This window comes from Camelina sativa, chromosome 11 (assembly GCF_030686135.1).
Source record: "Camelina sativa cultivar CO46 ecotype springtype chromosome 11, ASM3068613v1".
NCBI lineage: Eukaryota > Viridiplantae > Streptophyta > Magnoliopsida > Brassicales > Brassicaceae > Camelina > Camelina sativa.
In genome coordinates, this window is record NC_141890.1 from 36,837,210 (window position 1) to 36,853,338 (window position 16,129).

General features: G+C 35.3%; 5 protein-coding genes across 5 annotated transcripts; 3 read left to right on the plus strand and 2 right to left on the minus strand.

Moving 5' to 3' along the window:
• Window positions 1–1,779: 1,779 nt before the first annotated feature.
• On the minus strand, window positions 1,780–2,897 carry LOC104725171 (large ribosomal subunit protein eL14y). The gene is made up of 5 exons (XM_010443786.3): window positions 2,762–2,897; window positions 2,558–2,659; window positions 2,277–2,406; window positions 2,088–2,200; window positions 1,780–2,006 (listed from the first exon to the last, which is right to left on the minus strand). Exons 1-5 carry the CDS (start codon window positions 2,762–2,764, stop codon window positions 1,950–1,952), a joined length of 405 nt encoding a protein of 134 aa, XP_010442088.1. The 5' UTR covers window positions 2,765–2,897; the 3' UTR covers window positions 1,780–1,949.
• A 2,405-nt stretch (window positions 2,898–5,302) lies between these two features.
• On the plus strand, window positions 5,303–8,016 carry LOC104725172 (26S proteasome regulatory subunit 10B homolog A). The gene is made up of 10 exons (XM_010443787.3): window positions 5,303–5,565; window positions 5,834–5,953; window positions 6,081–6,217; window positions 6,305–6,466; window positions 6,573–6,659; window positions 6,744–6,830; window positions 6,924–7,061; window positions 7,282–7,473; window positions 7,569–7,667; window positions 7,756–8,016. The coding sequence occupies exons 1-10, from the start codon at window positions 5,463–5,465 to the stop codon at window positions 7,828–7,830; spliced, it is 1,200 nt and encodes a 399-aa protein (XP_010442089.1). The 5' UTR covers window positions 5,303–5,462; the 3' UTR covers window positions 7,831–8,016.
• A 2,822-nt stretch (window positions 8,017–10,838) lies between these two features.
• LOC109127600 (uncharacterized) lies at window positions 10,839–11,589 on the plus strand. Its single transcript, XM_019232557.2, has one exon. It carries the CDS (start codon window positions 10,839–10,841, stop codon window positions 11,499–11,501), a length of 663 nt encoding a protein of 220 aa, XP_019088102.1. The 3' UTR covers window positions 11,502–11,589.
• A 211-nt stretch (window positions 11,590–11,800) lies between these two features.
• LOC104725173 (putative ubiquitin-conjugating enzyme E2 18) lies at window positions 11,801–13,731 on the plus strand. The gene is made up of 6 exons (XM_010443788.3): window positions 11,801–11,978; window positions 12,068–12,171; window positions 12,280–12,382; window positions 12,609–12,672; window positions 13,286–13,374; window positions 13,536–13,731. The coding sequence occupies exons 1-6, from the start codon at window positions 11,949–11,951 to the stop codon at window positions 13,629–13,631; spliced, it is 486 nt and encodes a 161-aa protein (XP_010442090.1). The 5' UTR covers window positions 11,801–11,948; the 3' UTR covers window positions 13,632–13,731.
• Window positions 13,732–14,490: 759 nt separating this feature from the next.
• On the minus strand, window positions 14,491–15,856 carry LOC104725175 (thioredoxin H3-like). Its single transcript, XM_010443789.2, has 3 exons — window positions 15,559–15,856; window positions 14,935–15,057; window positions 14,491–14,834 (listed from the first exon to the last, which is right to left on the minus strand). The coding sequence occupies exons 1-3, from the start codon at window positions 15,643–15,645 to the stop codon at window positions 14,691–14,693; spliced, it is 354 nt and encodes a 117-aa protein (XP_010442091.1). The 5' UTR covers window positions 15,646–15,856; the 3' UTR covers window positions 14,491–14,690.
• Between the last annotated feature and the right edge of the window lie 273 nt (window positions 15,857–16,129).

Here is a 16,129-nt window from a genome sequence, read left to right on the forward strand (position 1 = left end):
TTTGTTTTCTAATATATGTTTTTAATGTCAATATTATGTACAAGAAAGATCTGACAAAAAAATATTGGCAAAGTTTTTCTAGAGTAAATATTTTTTGTCGGAAACAAAGTTGTACTAACCCATAATTTTGGTTGGGAAAACAATTTCAGACGCACAAGAATGTCTATTGAATTTGTCCCAGTTCATGCCATGAGAGATCCTTTCATGACTTACGCTTTTTGCGGTTGTGTTATCACTCACGCTTTTGGTTTGATGAAATTGTTGTTTGTGCTAGTTGTGTATGGTTTCATTAGCAGCAATGAACGTGACACAATAATGAATAAGTCATATGCAATTTCTGTTGAATGTATTTATGGTGTACTATGATGAAAAATGTATTCATGTTTCAAGACTTGCCCTTTTTGGTTGTGTACTCATGCTTTTGGTTTAATGGGATATTGTTTGTGCTAGTTGATATGACTTCATTAGTAGCGATGAATGTAATAATGAAGTAATTATGGTGTATCACAATCGAAGATAACACAAATATCTTGTTTAGCTAACCTTATTTGTTGAGAACTCGCAAGTTCTTGCCATTCTCGCTTTTTATTAATTTATCAATAAATTTGAATACAACTATAGGTGTAAGTGTAACAACCTTATTTGTAATAAGCTAAATTTAGGCCCGTAAATGATACAATTTAAATTTCACGGGCTAATCCGCTTACATTTTCAATTTTATTTAATGATGTAGAAGAAAAAAACATTGAATTTAAACCTCCTACACTTCATCTTTCAATATAATTAACTATCAATTCTATCATAATAAAATTGGATTCTAGTTCTTAGCACTCTATCATAATAAATACTTCATTTTTAAAATAATATCTTATTATACAAAAAAATATATCTGAGTTAGTATTAAAATAATTAAAAACAACTAGAAACCATGTTTAGTAAAGATTTGAAAGTGCTTGACAAAAAACTATCATTTTAAAAATATATTAATATCGCATATGATGTTATCTAATAAGTAACAATTCTACCGTATGTTAAACTAATTATATTACAAAAATGTATTAATATTCTCATCAAGTATTCAAAAATCCATTCCTATTAACTCAGTTTACAAGTTTTTAAATAACACGTACTTTTGGAAGACTCGAAAAATAATTTTTGAAATATACATACAATTTCAAGCTTTTGAAAATTTGATGAATCAGTTCTGTAATATACTCAATGAACAACATCAAAGGCACTATGACTACAAAATAGAAAATACACATACATTAGTAAATTTACAAGTTACACAATCAGTAAATTTGACAAATTTACACAACCAGACACCACCGATATCTTATTCCAAATTTTCTTGTTCATGCGGTCCATTGAAATGGCTACTCAGTAAGATTTCATCACTTGAAACTAGAGAGTTTTATGGTTTAGTTGGGAAGATTTCATTCCAAAGGAAAATTACAAGAAAATCTACTATTAGATAACTACCTATAATCACATGAACAAGAGACGGTTCAAAACAAAAAATAACAGTGGGACGGAAAGACGGCTAAAGTAAACATGACGGAGATACGTGGTTTGCTGGCCATTCCCCAGAAAAGACAAGAGGCGTTCCCTCATCATGAGGGACTCATGGAGGAGTCAATGGCTAGAGATAGTTAGAGCAGATACTGAAGTGAATTTGAATAAAATTTGAAGAAAAACTAACCAAAATAAGAGTATTGCAAAGCTCTGGCATCACAACAACAGAGTGAATAAAATAAAACTAACCAAAATAAGAGGCAATAAGAAAAACTGGTCACTTAAAAGATAACATAACAAGAACTAAATCTTTCAAAACAAGGTTTCAAAACATGGGATACTTGAGCACATAATACTGTTTGAAACATGCAAAAAAACACTAATTACCGAATCCAAAATCAAAAAACAGATTTGCAGATAATATTATCTTTTGATTAAGCAGTGATCTCCTTCTTAAGTTTAGCAAGCTCTTGCCTGACAACACCAGCTTTCTGCAAAATACAAACAAACAAGCCATTAACATTTCAAATTTTAACATAAGCACCCATGATCACCACAGAACTTTCACTGACCTTGATTTTGGCCAACATAATCTTGAACCTATCGAAATCATTGAGGTTAGCCCTACGTTTCTGCACGATAAGCTTCCTACCCCATGAGCTATTCTCCCATTTGTTCTTCACATCTGCAAAAGACTCTTTTAGGGTTAACAACCCTGGAACAATCAATAAAACTAAAATCCAACATTTCATAACACTTACCAGCCTTCTCCATTGCCTCAATCAAAGCCTTCTTCTTAGGCACTCGGTTAATGTCAATCACGATATCGGTAAGAGACAACCTCTTGAAGTTCATCTGGATCCTCTCCATATCAGGGGCATCCACTAAAGCCTAAATTAACAAAAACCATAATCACAACTCCATACAACAAGAATTCACATTTGAACACCACTCATAGCACCTAGGTAAACCAAGTTCTGCACCTAAATCTACCAAAAGAGAAATTGCGGAATCTGAGATTGGAATAGATGGGGGAACATACTCTGTTCTGGTCAACGACGTCGACGATGACGACGAGCTTTCCATGATCTTCACCGTAGTTCACAAGTGCGACGCGCCCTATCTCAACGTACCTCTTGAAAACCTGAAACAATCACACCACCATTCAAAACATTACATTCTCATAACTTGATTGAGCAAATCTAAAGCCTCTTCTCGCCCCAAAAAAATAGCTGAAGAAGCTCACCATTTTCGCCGCCGGTAGGTTTGGAAGGTCGAAGCTCCGATTGTAAAAGTAGACGAGCGACAGCTGAAAGGAGAAGCGTCTAGGGTTTTAGTATATATATACCATCTCCTTTTCGAGATTGAGCCCTAGTTTCATCAAAACATCCAAAAGGCCCAACGTTATAAGAGCAATACACTTTCAAGGCCCAAATATCACCTACCAAAATAGGCCCAAATATAAAACCTAGGTTCAATCAAATACGGTGTCATTTATACATGGTGTTCGTATTCTTATTTTTTTTTGTATGATGAATGATGGTTGTTAGAGATGGGTCCCCCTCCTAACCATAAGTCCGGCCCATGTAGATTATTCTAAGGCCCAAATAAGCACTTAAAAGAGTAAAAGGGTATTTCGGTTCTTTTAAGTGACGAACCGAGACGATTTCCTATAAATATAGGCGTACTAAACTTAACTGAGAGATCTACGAAAAAGAGGAGCTAAACGTTACGTAAATCACCAGTAATCAACTAAGCATCTCGTCCAAAACGCGAGACGACGAGCCTCAAGCATGTCCTCTTGAATTTCCTTTCATCCGTTTTATTTATAACCGTTGTAGTCTGAATTATTGTGCTCTGGCACCGAGTTATTAAAGAGAGATTCGACATCCTTTTACCGAGCTATAAATATCTAATTGTGACCGATCCATACATCAACAATGGTGTTCGTTTTCTTGACTATATTAGTATATCAGAAAAGATGATTTTTTAATTTTTTTGCATAGATTAAAAAAACAATTAATACTTAGTCATAAATGTATTTTTGTATATAATCACATATTTCTCATGACTATTAACCAATAGTAGTTTATTAAAATTTTCAATTTTCAATTAATAAATCTTGAAATCTACAATTTTATAGCATTAATTAATAAAAAAATACAGAAAATCAATCTTTATAATATAAGATAAATTTCTAAAACATCTTCTATTCTAACACGGAGGGAGTATGTAGTGTTAAACGGAAATATATTATTGAGGTATTCTAGCTCATAGGCTTTTTTATGACCGTGTTTCTGAGACTCTTGCAAAAAAAATCTAGGTTTAACCGAATAATGGTATCGTTTTTATATGTTCTTTTTATTTTTGTTGTTTGGTTTGACCAACCACACATTATTCAACATTTGTATATATTTTGACAAACAAATAAATTTAGTCTTCTAACAAAAACAGAAAAAATATTTAGTCAAAATTATTTATGTTAATTTTGTTTGTATTATTTATGTTTTACATGATTCATATATTTTTGAATTTTATTTGATAACTTTAAAAATAACTAGATTTGTATATGATTTGTTAGATCAGATCTGTGAAGATTTATCTTGGGAATGAATATCTTATGATTTGTGTTCTCCTTGTTCATTATAAATTTCTATAAGTAAATGATAACACATGTAGATAAATCAATTATACGAAATGACAGATCATCAATTTATAAATTGAGTCCAAGAAAAAAATACAAACATATGACCATCGCAAGGTACTAATGTTGAACTTGAAATGTAGTTCTTTACTAATATTGAGTTTACTGATGCAGATACATGTATAAGTTATTGGTAGAAGTATCATTATCTCACTAAGAAATTTTCATAGTTTTTGTTGAATGAGTTTTGAGCATAAAAGGTCGAATACTAGATGAAATTCGATAAAGAATTAATTCATAGACAACATCTATGGTAATATAAAAAGTTAAAAACGTATGATTTCAAGGTAGTAACGTTGAACTTGAAAAATATTTATTTACTAGATTAGTGATGCATATACATGTAAACTCGCACGCAGGAGAGACCGACTCAGACTCAGAAATCGACTGGTTCCAAGTAGACTCGAGCAATTGTTGCTTGGATAAATACTATTCTTTTTGTCACTTTGTTGTTTAGTTAAATAAAAATCATGATTATTTTTTAACTAAACAAATGTTTTTAAATTTTTAGTTTCGAATTTTCAATAAATAATTAGCTAAAAAAGCTTTTCAATTTTCTTCATAGTATATAATATATTTTTTATGTTCCAAGTTTTCATTTTAGGATTAGGATCACATTGTTTCTTCTTCTTCGATCTAATAATATATTGAAACTAACTGTTTAAAGAGGAAAAGATATAAACCCCAAAATAAAAAATAAAAATCACACATGATTACCGTGACGTGGCTTTCTACACAGACTGTTCTAACTTGGTGAAGATAGTGTCTTCTCCTCACGATTGGCCGACTTTCACTCCCTACCTCGACGACATCAAGATAGATCAAGCGGAGTTTTCTTCCTTTTCCTATCTCTCATTCTCCGTAATACGAATGTAAGTGTGAATTCTTTGGCACGCCAAGCGCGTCTGTCTCTGCAGCATGTTTTGTTTGTAAACAATTTACTCCTTAATTGGCTTTTTGAGCTGATTCTTTTGTTGTGAGGAAAAAAAAATAATAATAAAATAATAAATAATAAAAAACTCAGGTGTTGAGAAAAAAAAAAAAAAAAAACTCAGATAAAAACGACAGCGTTTTCGATTCGGTATTTTAGTCCAATTTCTAGGGAGACTAAACCCATTGCTCAAGAAAAGTTGGAAAATTTTGTTCGGAGGAAGAGATTTGTTTGCTTCTTGGCTTTTCAGAAAAAAAAATCTGAGATCTCTCCGTAGAAGAAGCAGAAGTAGAAGAAGGATTCAGAGAGACCATGGCCGACGTTGACGAATCTGCTAGACGCCGTACCGCGGCTGTCTCCGATTACCGGAAAAAGCTCCTCCAGCATAAGGAACTCGAATCCCGTGTTCGAACAGGTTCGATTTCCACTTTGAGAATTTACCCAGATTGCTCTGTTTTCGTATCTTTACTTGGCTTTGAAGTACTTGAATCTAGGGTTTTCTCTCAATTGCTTAAAGTATTCCTCTTTCTGGTTCCGATTGGTGGAGAAGATCTGAAGTTTTGATTTTTTTTTCTTTTCACTATCTGCTCTATTGAGTTTCCTATTATGAGCATATGAATCGAGTTTGTTATAAGTGAATGGGTTGAGATTAGAAGACTAAGTTTTGTTGTGTGTTCGTGTAGCTAGGGAGAATTTAAGAGGAGCTAAAAAGGAATTCAACAAAACTGAGGATGATCTCAAGTCTCTTCAAAGTGTTGGCCAGATTATTGGAGAAGTGCTTCGACCTCTGGATAATGAAAGATGTAATTTTCTTCTTAATCCCCCTTTATGCTTCTGTGAGATTGTTGCTCATTTGGTCTTCTACTTGTACTACAGTAAACTTTTCTGGTGTCTGAAGCTTAAAATCTTGCTTGTTTTGTTGTATTTTAGTGATTGTCAAAGCGAGCAGTGGTCCTCGTTATGTGGTGGGTTGCCGAAGCAAAGTTGATAAGGAAAAGCTAACCTCGGGAACTCGAGTTGTTCTGGATATGACAACACTAACAATAATGCGAGCCCTTCCCCGAGAAGTAAGTTTGTTTTGGACATGTGTTTGGTTCTGTTATAGTTAGACCCTTGTAAGTGTATTCCTCATTTGCTTTTTATTTTGATGGTAGGTTGATCCTGTTGTGTATAACATGCTTCACGAAGACCCAGGCAACATTAGCTACTCTGCCGTAGGCGGGTTAGGTGATCAGATCAGAGAACTCAGGGAATCTATTGAACTACCTCTCATGAATCCTGAACTTTTCCTCAGAGTAGGAATCAAACCTCCAAAGGTAATTATAGCGTATACCACTGATCCTTGCTTTTTTTGCTCAAGATTTTCCCGGCTGTGCTTATCTAATTGATGTGGGTTTATAATTTTTCTACCTATCAATGCAGGGTGTCCTTCTTTATGGACCTCCGGGTACTGGAAAAACTCTACTAGCTAGGGCCATAGCGAGCAATATTGATGCCAACTTCTTGAAGGTTTAATTCTCAGCTACTTTGTTTTCGAAATTTTGACGTTATGGCATATTCTGAGGTTTGATCGAATCTGTTTCCTCTTGTTAGGTTGTATCTAGTGCAATCATAGACAAATACATTGGAGAAAGTGCTAGGCTGATTCGGGAGATGTTTAACTATGCCCGTGAACACCAGGTAAAAAATCTTGCTTATAATGGTTGTGTAAATTCTTCTTCAGATATTGTATCACATTCTTGACTTTATTATAAAATTTTTTCTGTCGGCTAGCCTTGTATCATTTTCATGGATGAAATCGATGCTATTGGTGGGCGTCGTTTTAGTGAGGGAACTAGTGCTGATCGTGAAATTCAGAGAACACTAATGGAGTTACTCAATCAGCTTGATGGGTTTGACAACCTCGGAAAGGTATTGCTCTCTGTTTGACAACTTATATCTAGTTCAAAGCTGGTGTCCATGTGCATAAGATTGCATTGTGATGTTATAGTGGTTGTCTTGAAATTGTTGGATATCTTGATCGAATTGTGTCTCATTCTAGCTTCTGTCTCACACAATTGCTTATACACTAAAAGCCACCATCATTGCTATTCTGTTTCTGTGAATGAATGTGTTTTTGAATATGTATTAGGTGAAAATGATAATGGCCACAAACAGGCCAGATGTGCTTGATCCTGCGCTTCTCCGTCCGGGTAGGTTAGACAGAAAGATTGAGATTCCTTTGCCAAATGAGCAATCAAGAATGGATATTCTCAAGATCCATGCAGCTGGAATCGCCAAACATGGTGAAATTGATTACGAGGCTATTGTCAAACTTGCTGAGGTTAGTTTTTTTCTTCTTCTTACAATGCTTGATGGGTTTGTGAGTGTTGCTTCCCTTGAGTGAGTTTCTCACTAAACGCTTAATTGGTCCAATAGGGTTTCAATGGTGCTGATCTCCGTAACATATGCACGGAAGCCGGAATGTTTGCCATCCGAGCAGAGAGGGACTATGTGATCCATGAAGATTTCATGAAGGTATGTGTATAAATATATAATGTATTGAGTATTGGTTGAATCATGTTGTAATCTTGGTTTGATATGGAAAACGAATCAATTTTTATAGGCTGTAAGGAAGCTCAGTGAGGCCAAGAAACTCGAGTCGAGCTCGCACTATAACGCTGATTTTGGAAAAGAATGAGAGTACACACTCTTTCTTGTGCTTTGGAGATGAAGAAAGGACATTGCAATGGCAGTTTCGTATTATTATTATTGGCAATGTGAAACTTGTTTGTTTTACTTCTTGAGGAGCAAAGCTTGTTGTGGAGTGTGTGTTCTTAGTTACTGGTTTTAGTAATTTAGTGCTTCGAACAAGCATTTGCCTCTTTTTCTCGTTGGTACTGTGGCCTAATTATGCTTGCGTCTTGGACTTGGTGACTAAACATCAATTTAGTCTTAAACCAAACGAGTTACAAACATCAACTGAACCAATTCTTGCAGTTAAAGATGTAATGTAAGAGACTAAAATCTACTAAATATCAAACCATGTACAGTACATCGACCGATCTAATACACAAAATATCAGAGCATCTCAAAGTGTATGTTAAGAAATTATAGTGTACTGTTTGTCCATTTTTCATATATCTTATGAAAATAGTTTAGGTTTTTCTTGTGAAAAGCCTGAAAGTTCTACAACAAGATGCTTTTGAATGATTTTTTATATGAGATAGAAAAGGTGCTTATAAAAATGATTCTTTTTTTACCAATAAAAATTACTCTCTATGTATTTCAAAATATATGATGTTTTAACCAAAAACTTTCTAACAAGCTATACTATCTTTGATATGGACTAAAGTTATGGATGTGGAAATGGGTGCTATAGAGCTTACAAGGACATTTTATGTTGTTTCATTGCCACCGGGTTAAAACGTTGTTGGCTGCAAATGGGTTTATACGATTAAGTATAATTCAGATGGCTCGATAGAGAGGTATAAAGCACATCTTGTTACGAAAGTCTATACACAACAGGAAGGTGTACACTATGTTGATACATTCTCACATGTTGGTAAACTTGCTAGTGTTAAGCTTGTCTTAGGGTTAGCTGCCAAGAAGGGTTGGAGCTTAACTCAGATGGATGTTAATAATGCATTTCTGCATAGTGACTTAGAAGAAGAGATCTACATGATTTTGCCTCAAGGTTATACACCGACTTCCGGAGTTTTACCACCAAATCCGGCCTGTAAGCTTCACAAATCGATTTATGGTTTGAACCAGGCATCACGACAATGGTATAAATGTTTATCTCAAGTGCTTCTTGATGAGGATTTCGAACAATCTCCTGCTGATAACACATTGTTTGTAAAAGAAACAAGCACCTCTTATACAACAATATTGGTTTATGTTGATGACATACTGATTGTTAGCAACAATGATGAAGCAGTTGCGAGTATCAAGTCGGCTCTTGCCAAGAATTCAAGACTAAGGATCTTGGTCCTGCTTGTTTCTTTTTAGGCGTGGAGGTTGCTAGACATTCAGAAGACATCTTTGTTTGTCAAAGGAAGTATTGCTTGGATCTACTGGCTGACTTTGGTTTACTTGGTTGCAAACCAAAATCTACTCCTATGGATTACAAGAAGAGTTTGACTAAAGATTCAGGTACGTTACTCTCCGATGGCAAACCTTACAGGAAAATTATTGGCCGTTTGTTGTATTTGTGTATTATGCGACCAAATATCACCTTTGTTGTGAATCATTTGAGCCAATACTTGTCATGCCCAACCGACTTGCACTATAAAGCAGCTCTACGTATACTGAAGTACCTGAAGGACAACCATGTTCAAGGATTGTTTTACTCTGCTCATACTGATATTTGTTTTAATGGCTTCTCTAATGCTGACTGGAGAACGTGCTTGGAGAGTAGACGATCTATTAATGGTATGTGCATCTTTCTTGGTACTTCAGTGATCATATGGAAGTCAAAGAAACAAGATGTGGTGAGCAGTAGTAGCACGGAAGCATGGTCGTCACCACAAGGGAGCTGCTTTGGCTGAATCAAATGTTGAAAGATCTTCACATAACGGTGGACACATCTACTAAACTCTACTGTGTCAATAAATTGGCAATGCATATTGCTAATAACATGGTCTTTCATGAGAGGACGAAACACATTGAGATTGATTGCCATACAACTCATGATTAGGTTAAGAAGGGCTTTCTCAAAGTTTTACATGTCTCCACAGAGAACCAGCTGGCTGGCATTCTTACTAAACTGCTTCAGCCAGCACCATTTTACTCCATACTCAACAAATTATCAGTTTCAAGCCTCTTCCTACCTAGGGAAGCTTTAGCTTGAGGGGGGTATATTAACATAAAATATATGTTATATAGTTGATGTAGGATTAAGCTTCCTTTTACTTAATTCTACACTTGTATATAAGCTGTTGTAAACACTCAATCACTTTTACAATCTTAAAGTATTAATATGGTATCTAAAAGCACACATATTAAAAAGCATATAGTTTTAAAAAGTTCAATCAATCATAAATAATATCGCATAATATAAATACTATAAAATATTAAATTAATCTAAAATGGTATAGAAACTTGAAAACATCTTGAAACAAAATAACTTCTCTAAAACATCATATATTATATATTATGATATGGAGGGAGTATTTATGTAAACTTTTTGCTCATAAAATACGATTTAAGTAATGTACGTAACACAGACTTAGCATTTCCACCTTTTTAATGTTAGGGGGTTATTGGTTATATGATTTTAATAGATTTAGAAATCCAAACAAAAATAAATCTCCAATAATTTTTGGTGAAGTTAATAACTTGACATGATTAGGATTTAATTAGCTAGGAAAACTTTTTCAAACGAAAATTAACATGCCGAAATCATCTACGTCGTAAATCACCAAACAGCTGGGATTCGTTGTATCCTACGCTTAAAATGATTAGAGATATCATCCAATACACTATAGAGTTTACTTGCAAATGATCTCAAACACAAAATATACAACTAAAAAACGTTTTCTTTGATTCCCTATGCAATGAAAAAGTGAAGATCATTATGATTAGCACGGAAATTTCCGAGTTTAACTTTTGACTTTTCTCTCCTTGCTCATTTATTAATCATCTCTTCATGTCACTATATATACAACCACGTACAAAGTTCTCCTCAAATCATCGTATATTAAAAAAATGGCGATGCTAACACCAGTCATAAAACTCGTGGTTTTCAGGCAAAGTCTTCGACCACATTCGGCTATTGCATTCCTCGTTGAGTTTCTTTGCTTTGTCTTAGAGTTACTCGACAAGGAGAAAGATCTAGCCAAAATATTCGGAATCGTATGCGCTTGCGACACGTTAATCTTCACTTTGCTCGACCTAATCCAAAACCTGATCGAAGAAGAAGTGAAAATAGGAAGATACGGCCGAGTGTTTTGGCTTTACACAAAAGACGGGAGCCTCTATTGGCACACACTAAACGCATACCTACTCACGTTATGCATTGTCCACGTAACAGGTTCCGCGGTCTCGTACTTTTCTCGTCGACATTATCTAGTCTTGCTCCCGCTTTTCTCCGCGGGTCTCGAACTCGTCCCACAAGAAGCCTATCGTGTTCTTGGACCAGATCAAGATGCACAAGATCCTCCTATTATGCCTTTTCATAGCACATCAGATGGAAAAAATCAGATTCTTCACGACGATGTTGGGCTAAATCAAGAGTCACGAGGTTGCATTGCACCTCATCAAGTTCCATTAGTAGAGCAAGGAATGGTTGTTCATGCTGAGCCTCTGGATGATGGTATTGAGCTGAAGGAAGAAGGGGTTGTTCAAGTTGGGCCTAATGAAGGCCCATAAACTATCAAATGCCTGAATAAAAAAAGCTGTAACGATATATAGATGTAGACGTATGTTTTTAATGTAATGTACTTTGTGCCTTTAAAAACTTATGTACTTACGACCGTACGACTTTCGTAAGCCATACAATGTAAGAAGACGAATCTTTGTTACAAAACTATAGGAAAAATAAAATAAAAATCGACTCTTCAATGTGCGTGGAGTCAGTGAAAGATTTACGACACGTGTGAAGCATAAGAGCCGTTGGATGAAAATGGTTAATTTTGTAATTTTGACTCCTTCACGTGTGCCCTTTCCTTGCCCCGAAAATTATTTTTATTTTCCACTTTATGATTTTGTTTTTTTTAATATTCGAAAAAAAAAAGAGAGTAAAGGGGAAAGATCCAGAGAAAAGCCCAAGCAGACCTCTCTGTCGTCTTCGTCTCTCTCTCTCTCTCTGTCTCCGCCATGACAAGCTCTTCATCTCCTTCACGCAAGGTTCTTCTTTAGATTCTCACTCTTTATGTATTTGATTATCCCGATTTAGGGGTTTCTGATTTATTTTTTTTTTGTTGGTTTTTTCGTAGGCCTTAAGCAAGATCGCTTGTAATAGGTTACAGAAAGAGTTATCTGAGTGGCAAGTAAATCCACCGACTGGGTTTAAGCATAGAGTTACTGATAATCTTCAAAAGTAATTTTGATTTTTTTTTCAAATCTTTCATTTTCTGATTTATTTATTTATCTTTTTTTTTTTGAGATTTTCTGATTCGTTGTGTGTTTGTGTGATGTTAAAAAAAAGGTGGATAATAGAGGTAACAGGAGCACCTGGTACGCTTTACGCTAATGAGACTTATAATCTTCAGGTTGAGTTTCCTCAACATTACCCTATGGAAGCTCCTCAGGCAAGTTTACATTGCATTTTTTGTGTTGTTACTGGTCTGGACTTTGTTGATTTTGATTTAAGGGTTTTCTACAAATTTGTTTAATTGTGGGCTTGATTGACTAAAACCAAGAGTGTTTTTGCATGTTTTTGTTTTTTTCAAATCAGATATATAGTTTGAGATAGTGATATTTACTGGTTTATTTTGTGTTATGTTCATATTTTGATGTGTTTGGGTGTTTGAGCAGGTGATCTTTGTTCCACCAGCACCGCTACATCCTCATATTTACAGCAATGGACATATTTGTTTAGGTAATGTTACTCAATTGTTTCTTTACTCTCTGCATGTGCTCTTGTTTTTTTTTGGTCTCTTCTGAAATGCTAACTCAAGTTGTGTGTGTGTGTGTCTCTTCTGCTGTGTGTGATTTTCCCAGAGGAGAAGTTTTTGTCTTGATTAGTCTTATTGTATGATGAACATGTCAGTCAAAAAATAGTTTGCATACATAAAACGAATGATGCATACATGTTTTGGTTGCTCATGGATTGTAATGTGGCTTAAAGAGATGCAGTATCATCAAATAATCTATCAACATTGTATCTCAGTCTGTCTGATGCTCAAATTAGTGTTGCAAAACATGAAGTGAGGGTGTGATTATATTATAAAACACCGTATACTGGATTACTTAGCAAAATCAGAATCTTTGCCTTTGAATTACTTGTGACATTGAACTTTTCTTTTGGTCGGTTAAGTTGTGCAGTCTTTTTTTCGTCTTTGAATGAGCAGAAACAGTATCCCTTGCACATTATATATGTTTTCATTTTTATGTTTGCTGTTTTCCCAAACCAAAAAGAACTTGAGAGTAGAACATAAACAATGTTATAACATGCTGTAAATATAACATTTCTCTCTATATCCTTTTTGCAGATATTCTGTATGACTCCTGGTCGCCGGCAATGACAGTGAGTTCAGTCTGCATCAGCATTCTCTCTATGCTATCGAGTTCACCCGAAAAGGTTTACACATTTGGAACTCTCACAACTATGTATTTACAGCATGTTATACATAGTAAATATTTTGACCCATTGAAACATTTGGAACTCTCACAAACTAAATATTTTGACCCATTGAAACAACTCTTATCTATGTTGTCTAATTGTCTATATCTATTTCTCAGCAACGCCCGGCTGATAATGATCGATACGTGAAGAATTGCAAGAACGGGAGATCTCCTAAAGAGACAAGGTGGTGGTTCCATGACGACAAGGTTTGATGATGATGACCTACAAGATGTCTCCTTTTCTTTTACTAAAGAGGTTTATATAATTTCCCAAGACCGATAATACTCTAATTGAAATTCCTCATGGCCTCCACTATCTCTTTTTTTTTGTACGGATTATTATGTATAAATGACATCTGAAATGTTTCAGTGTCTGAATTAACACCTTGTGCTTTTCTCCTCTCTGAAGTAACCGAGATTTTAGGCAAAAAAAATTGTACTTTGGCGATGTATGTTATTCATATTCAAGTTTGAGATGCCAACTTAAGTTGGTGCAGGAGACGGATTTTTAACTCATTTGATGGCCAAATTTTTCACCTTGGAAAAAGTTTCAAGTTTCGAACTCATTTGTTGTATCAATCAAACAAATAAAGAATTCGAAGACTAAGTAGGAAGAAACCATTTCAATAACCCCCTAGAAAGAAGAAAGAATTTTCCATGGTAAGTAAGATGAAACTCGGGAAATGTTATCAAAGCTCCGGGAACTCAACAAAAGCTGGCCAAACATCCGGGTCTGTTGTGACAATAGAATCCGACACAATGGAACATTAGGTTCTTTTTTGGTGAGACTAGACATGGTCCAAACGTTCCCGGGTCCAAAACAAGTTGTATTTTTTTCCGGTTGTACCCCACCCTGGTGTGTAGAGTCACAACTTGTAGGTACACTATTTTGTACAGACCCACCAATAGAAAAAGAAGTTGGATTATGTTGACCTGAGAAGAAAAACCTCTGAACAATTGGGGACCAAACCACGCCTCATCTTTAAGGTGATCCAAGGCTTGCATAAGCATATCAGGATCAAGACTGCTAAATTAATGAGTTGTAGAAAAGTCTGATTAAATGAAAACGATGTCAACCGAGAACTGAACTCTAACATAACAACACAATCTCAAGAGTAAAAGATAACATGAACGAACAATTAGCAAAGCTGCTAGTTATCAAGTTTGCAACACTTATTCACCACACAAAGAGCACAACTAAGGTCAAACACTCTGGTGAACTTATTAAACACCAAACATATTAGCAGAATAGGTAGAGAGAAAAAAAGCGAATCAAGCAGCAGCAACGGCCGTGTGCTTTTCGAGCTTGGCAAGGATCTCTTCTTTCGCAGCTCCAACCACTGTATCAAGGACCACTCCTTCTTTCATGAAGATAAACGTTGGCATTGCCTGAACGTCAAAATCCTTAGCAACAGTCTGCACAAAACACAAACAAGCAAGTTAAAGACCAGAGGTTACTGATTCTACTAAGCTTGGATATTTGACTATTGTAAGATTGAGGAATTGGGAAACTCACGTTCAATTCGTCAACATCGACCTTGAAGAACACAACGTTAAGGTGCTTCTTGGCCAACTCAGCAAAGATGGGTGCAATGAAACGGCAAGGTGGGCACCATGTTGCAGTGAAGTCAATCACAATCTGCGTCAATCCCACAAAAACCAAGATTTAGACCAAGAACGAAGCTAAAAAAATCATTGGTGAATACAAACAAACACAGGTTGATATAATATAAACAAATGTGTTCTGTTTCACATGCCATTTCCTATTGCAACTGGTACCATTTGCATCTACTTAATCAAGTTATGGTGAGATCCAGAAGACTTCCAATGGAACTAAATCGAACTGAGTTTGCATAGTTGAGAGCTTCACACAACATATCATCATTATATATGGAACTATTTAGGGTTTCTTATTTCTGAGATCTTCAGTTCCTATAGATTCAATCGAACTATTTAGGGTTCATAAATTTCACATTACGGAACTCAAAAAATTCGATTTCCTGATGTCAGATTCAAAGCTAATTCTGAAACCGTCATACCCAAAACCACAAGACTAATCTAGAAGCCCCAAAAATCAGAAACGTAATAGATCAAAACACGAGATCAGATCCGAGAAGAAGTGGATCCGAGAGGAAGGTACCAATTTCTTGGATTCGGAGGCGGTCTTAAGCTTCTCGTTCCATTCCTCGACGTTGTGGCAAGCGATCACTTCTCCTTCTGCGGCCATTTTTTTAGGTTTTGCTTCTTCGGGGTGTGTGTTTGAGATTTCGATTTGGTGAGTGTGTTGAGTTTTTCTTCTTCCGTCTCAGCAGTGTCGGTTCTTATAGAGGAAGGAGGCGGAGAGAATCTTACTACCATTTATGCCTTTTTTATTATTATTATAAAATAGTTTTAAATTGGAATAATAATAATAATATAAAAATGGACCAAAGACCCACGCGGTGGAATTGGATGCGGGGATTGAGAGATCTAACGGTTGAGACTGAAGAATACAGATCGGATGCTACCACTAGGCTCTAGCAACCCGTGAATGTACGCACATTGGAAAAATAGACGAATTTTGTGAGACTTGTCGTGGGTATATTATTAGTTTTTTGCCTTTTTGGTTTGTACAATGAATATGATTGGTAGTTTTCTTATTTTATGATAAATAAAATAAGAAACGAATCTCTATGTTCTACACACACAAAAAAAATTGGGTAATATTTTAA

Excerpts from the sequence above, each read along its gene's own strand:
- LOC104725171 (XM_010443786.3), bottom strand. Across the intron at positions 2,407-2,557 it reads ACGTCGTTGACCAGAACAGA|GCTTTAGTGGATGCCCCTGA; the intron begins GTATGTTCCCCC and ends TTGTTAATTTAG. Across the intron at positions 2,201-2,276 it reads TGAGGCAATGGAGAAGGCTG|ATGTGAAGAACAAATGGGAG; the intron begins GTAAGTGTTATG and ends AGTCTTTTGCAG.
- LOC104725172 (XM_010443787.3), top strand. The coding sequence starts at position 5,463 with ATGGCCGACGTTGACGAATCTGCTAGACGCCGTACCGCGGCTGTCTCC. Across the intron at positions 6,660-6,743 it reads TTGATGCCAACTTCTTGAAG|GTTGTATCTAGTGCAATCAT; the intron begins GTTTAATTCTCA and ends TCCTCTTGTTAG. Across the intron at positions 7,668-7,755 it reads TCCATGAAGATTTCATGAAG|GCTGTAAGGAAGCTCAGTGA; the intron begins GTATGTGTATAA and ends CAATTTTTATAG.
- LOC104725175 (XM_010443789.2), bottom strand. The coding sequence starts at position 15,645 with ATGGCCGCAGAAGGAGAAGTGATCGCTTGCCACAACGTCGAGGAATGG. Across the intron at positions 15,058-15,558 it reads CCTCCGAATCCAAGAAATTG|ATTGTGATTGACTTCACTGC; the intron begins GTACCTTCCTCT and ends GGATTGACGCAG. Across the intron at positions 14,835-14,934 it reads TCGATGTTGACGAATTGAAC|ACTGTTGCTAAGGATTTTGA; the intron begins GTGAGTTTCCCA and ends TGTTTTGTGCAG.
- LOC104725173 (XM_010443788.3), top strand. The coding sequence starts at position 11,949 with ATGACAAGCTCTTCATCTCCTTCACGCAAG. Across the intron at positions 11,979-12,067 it reads CTTCATCTCCTTCACGCAAG|GCCTTAAGCAAGATCGCTTG; the intron begins GTTCTTCTTTAG and ends GTTTTTTCGTAG. Across the intron at positions 12,383-12,608 it reads ACCCTATGGAAGCTCCTCAG|GTGATCTTTGTTCCACCAGC; the intron begins GCAAGTTTACAT and ends GTGTTTGAGCAG.
- LOC109127600 (XM_019232557.2), top strand. The coding sequence starts at position 10,839 with ATGGCGATGCTAACACCAGTCATAAAACTCGTGGTTTTCAGGCAAAGT.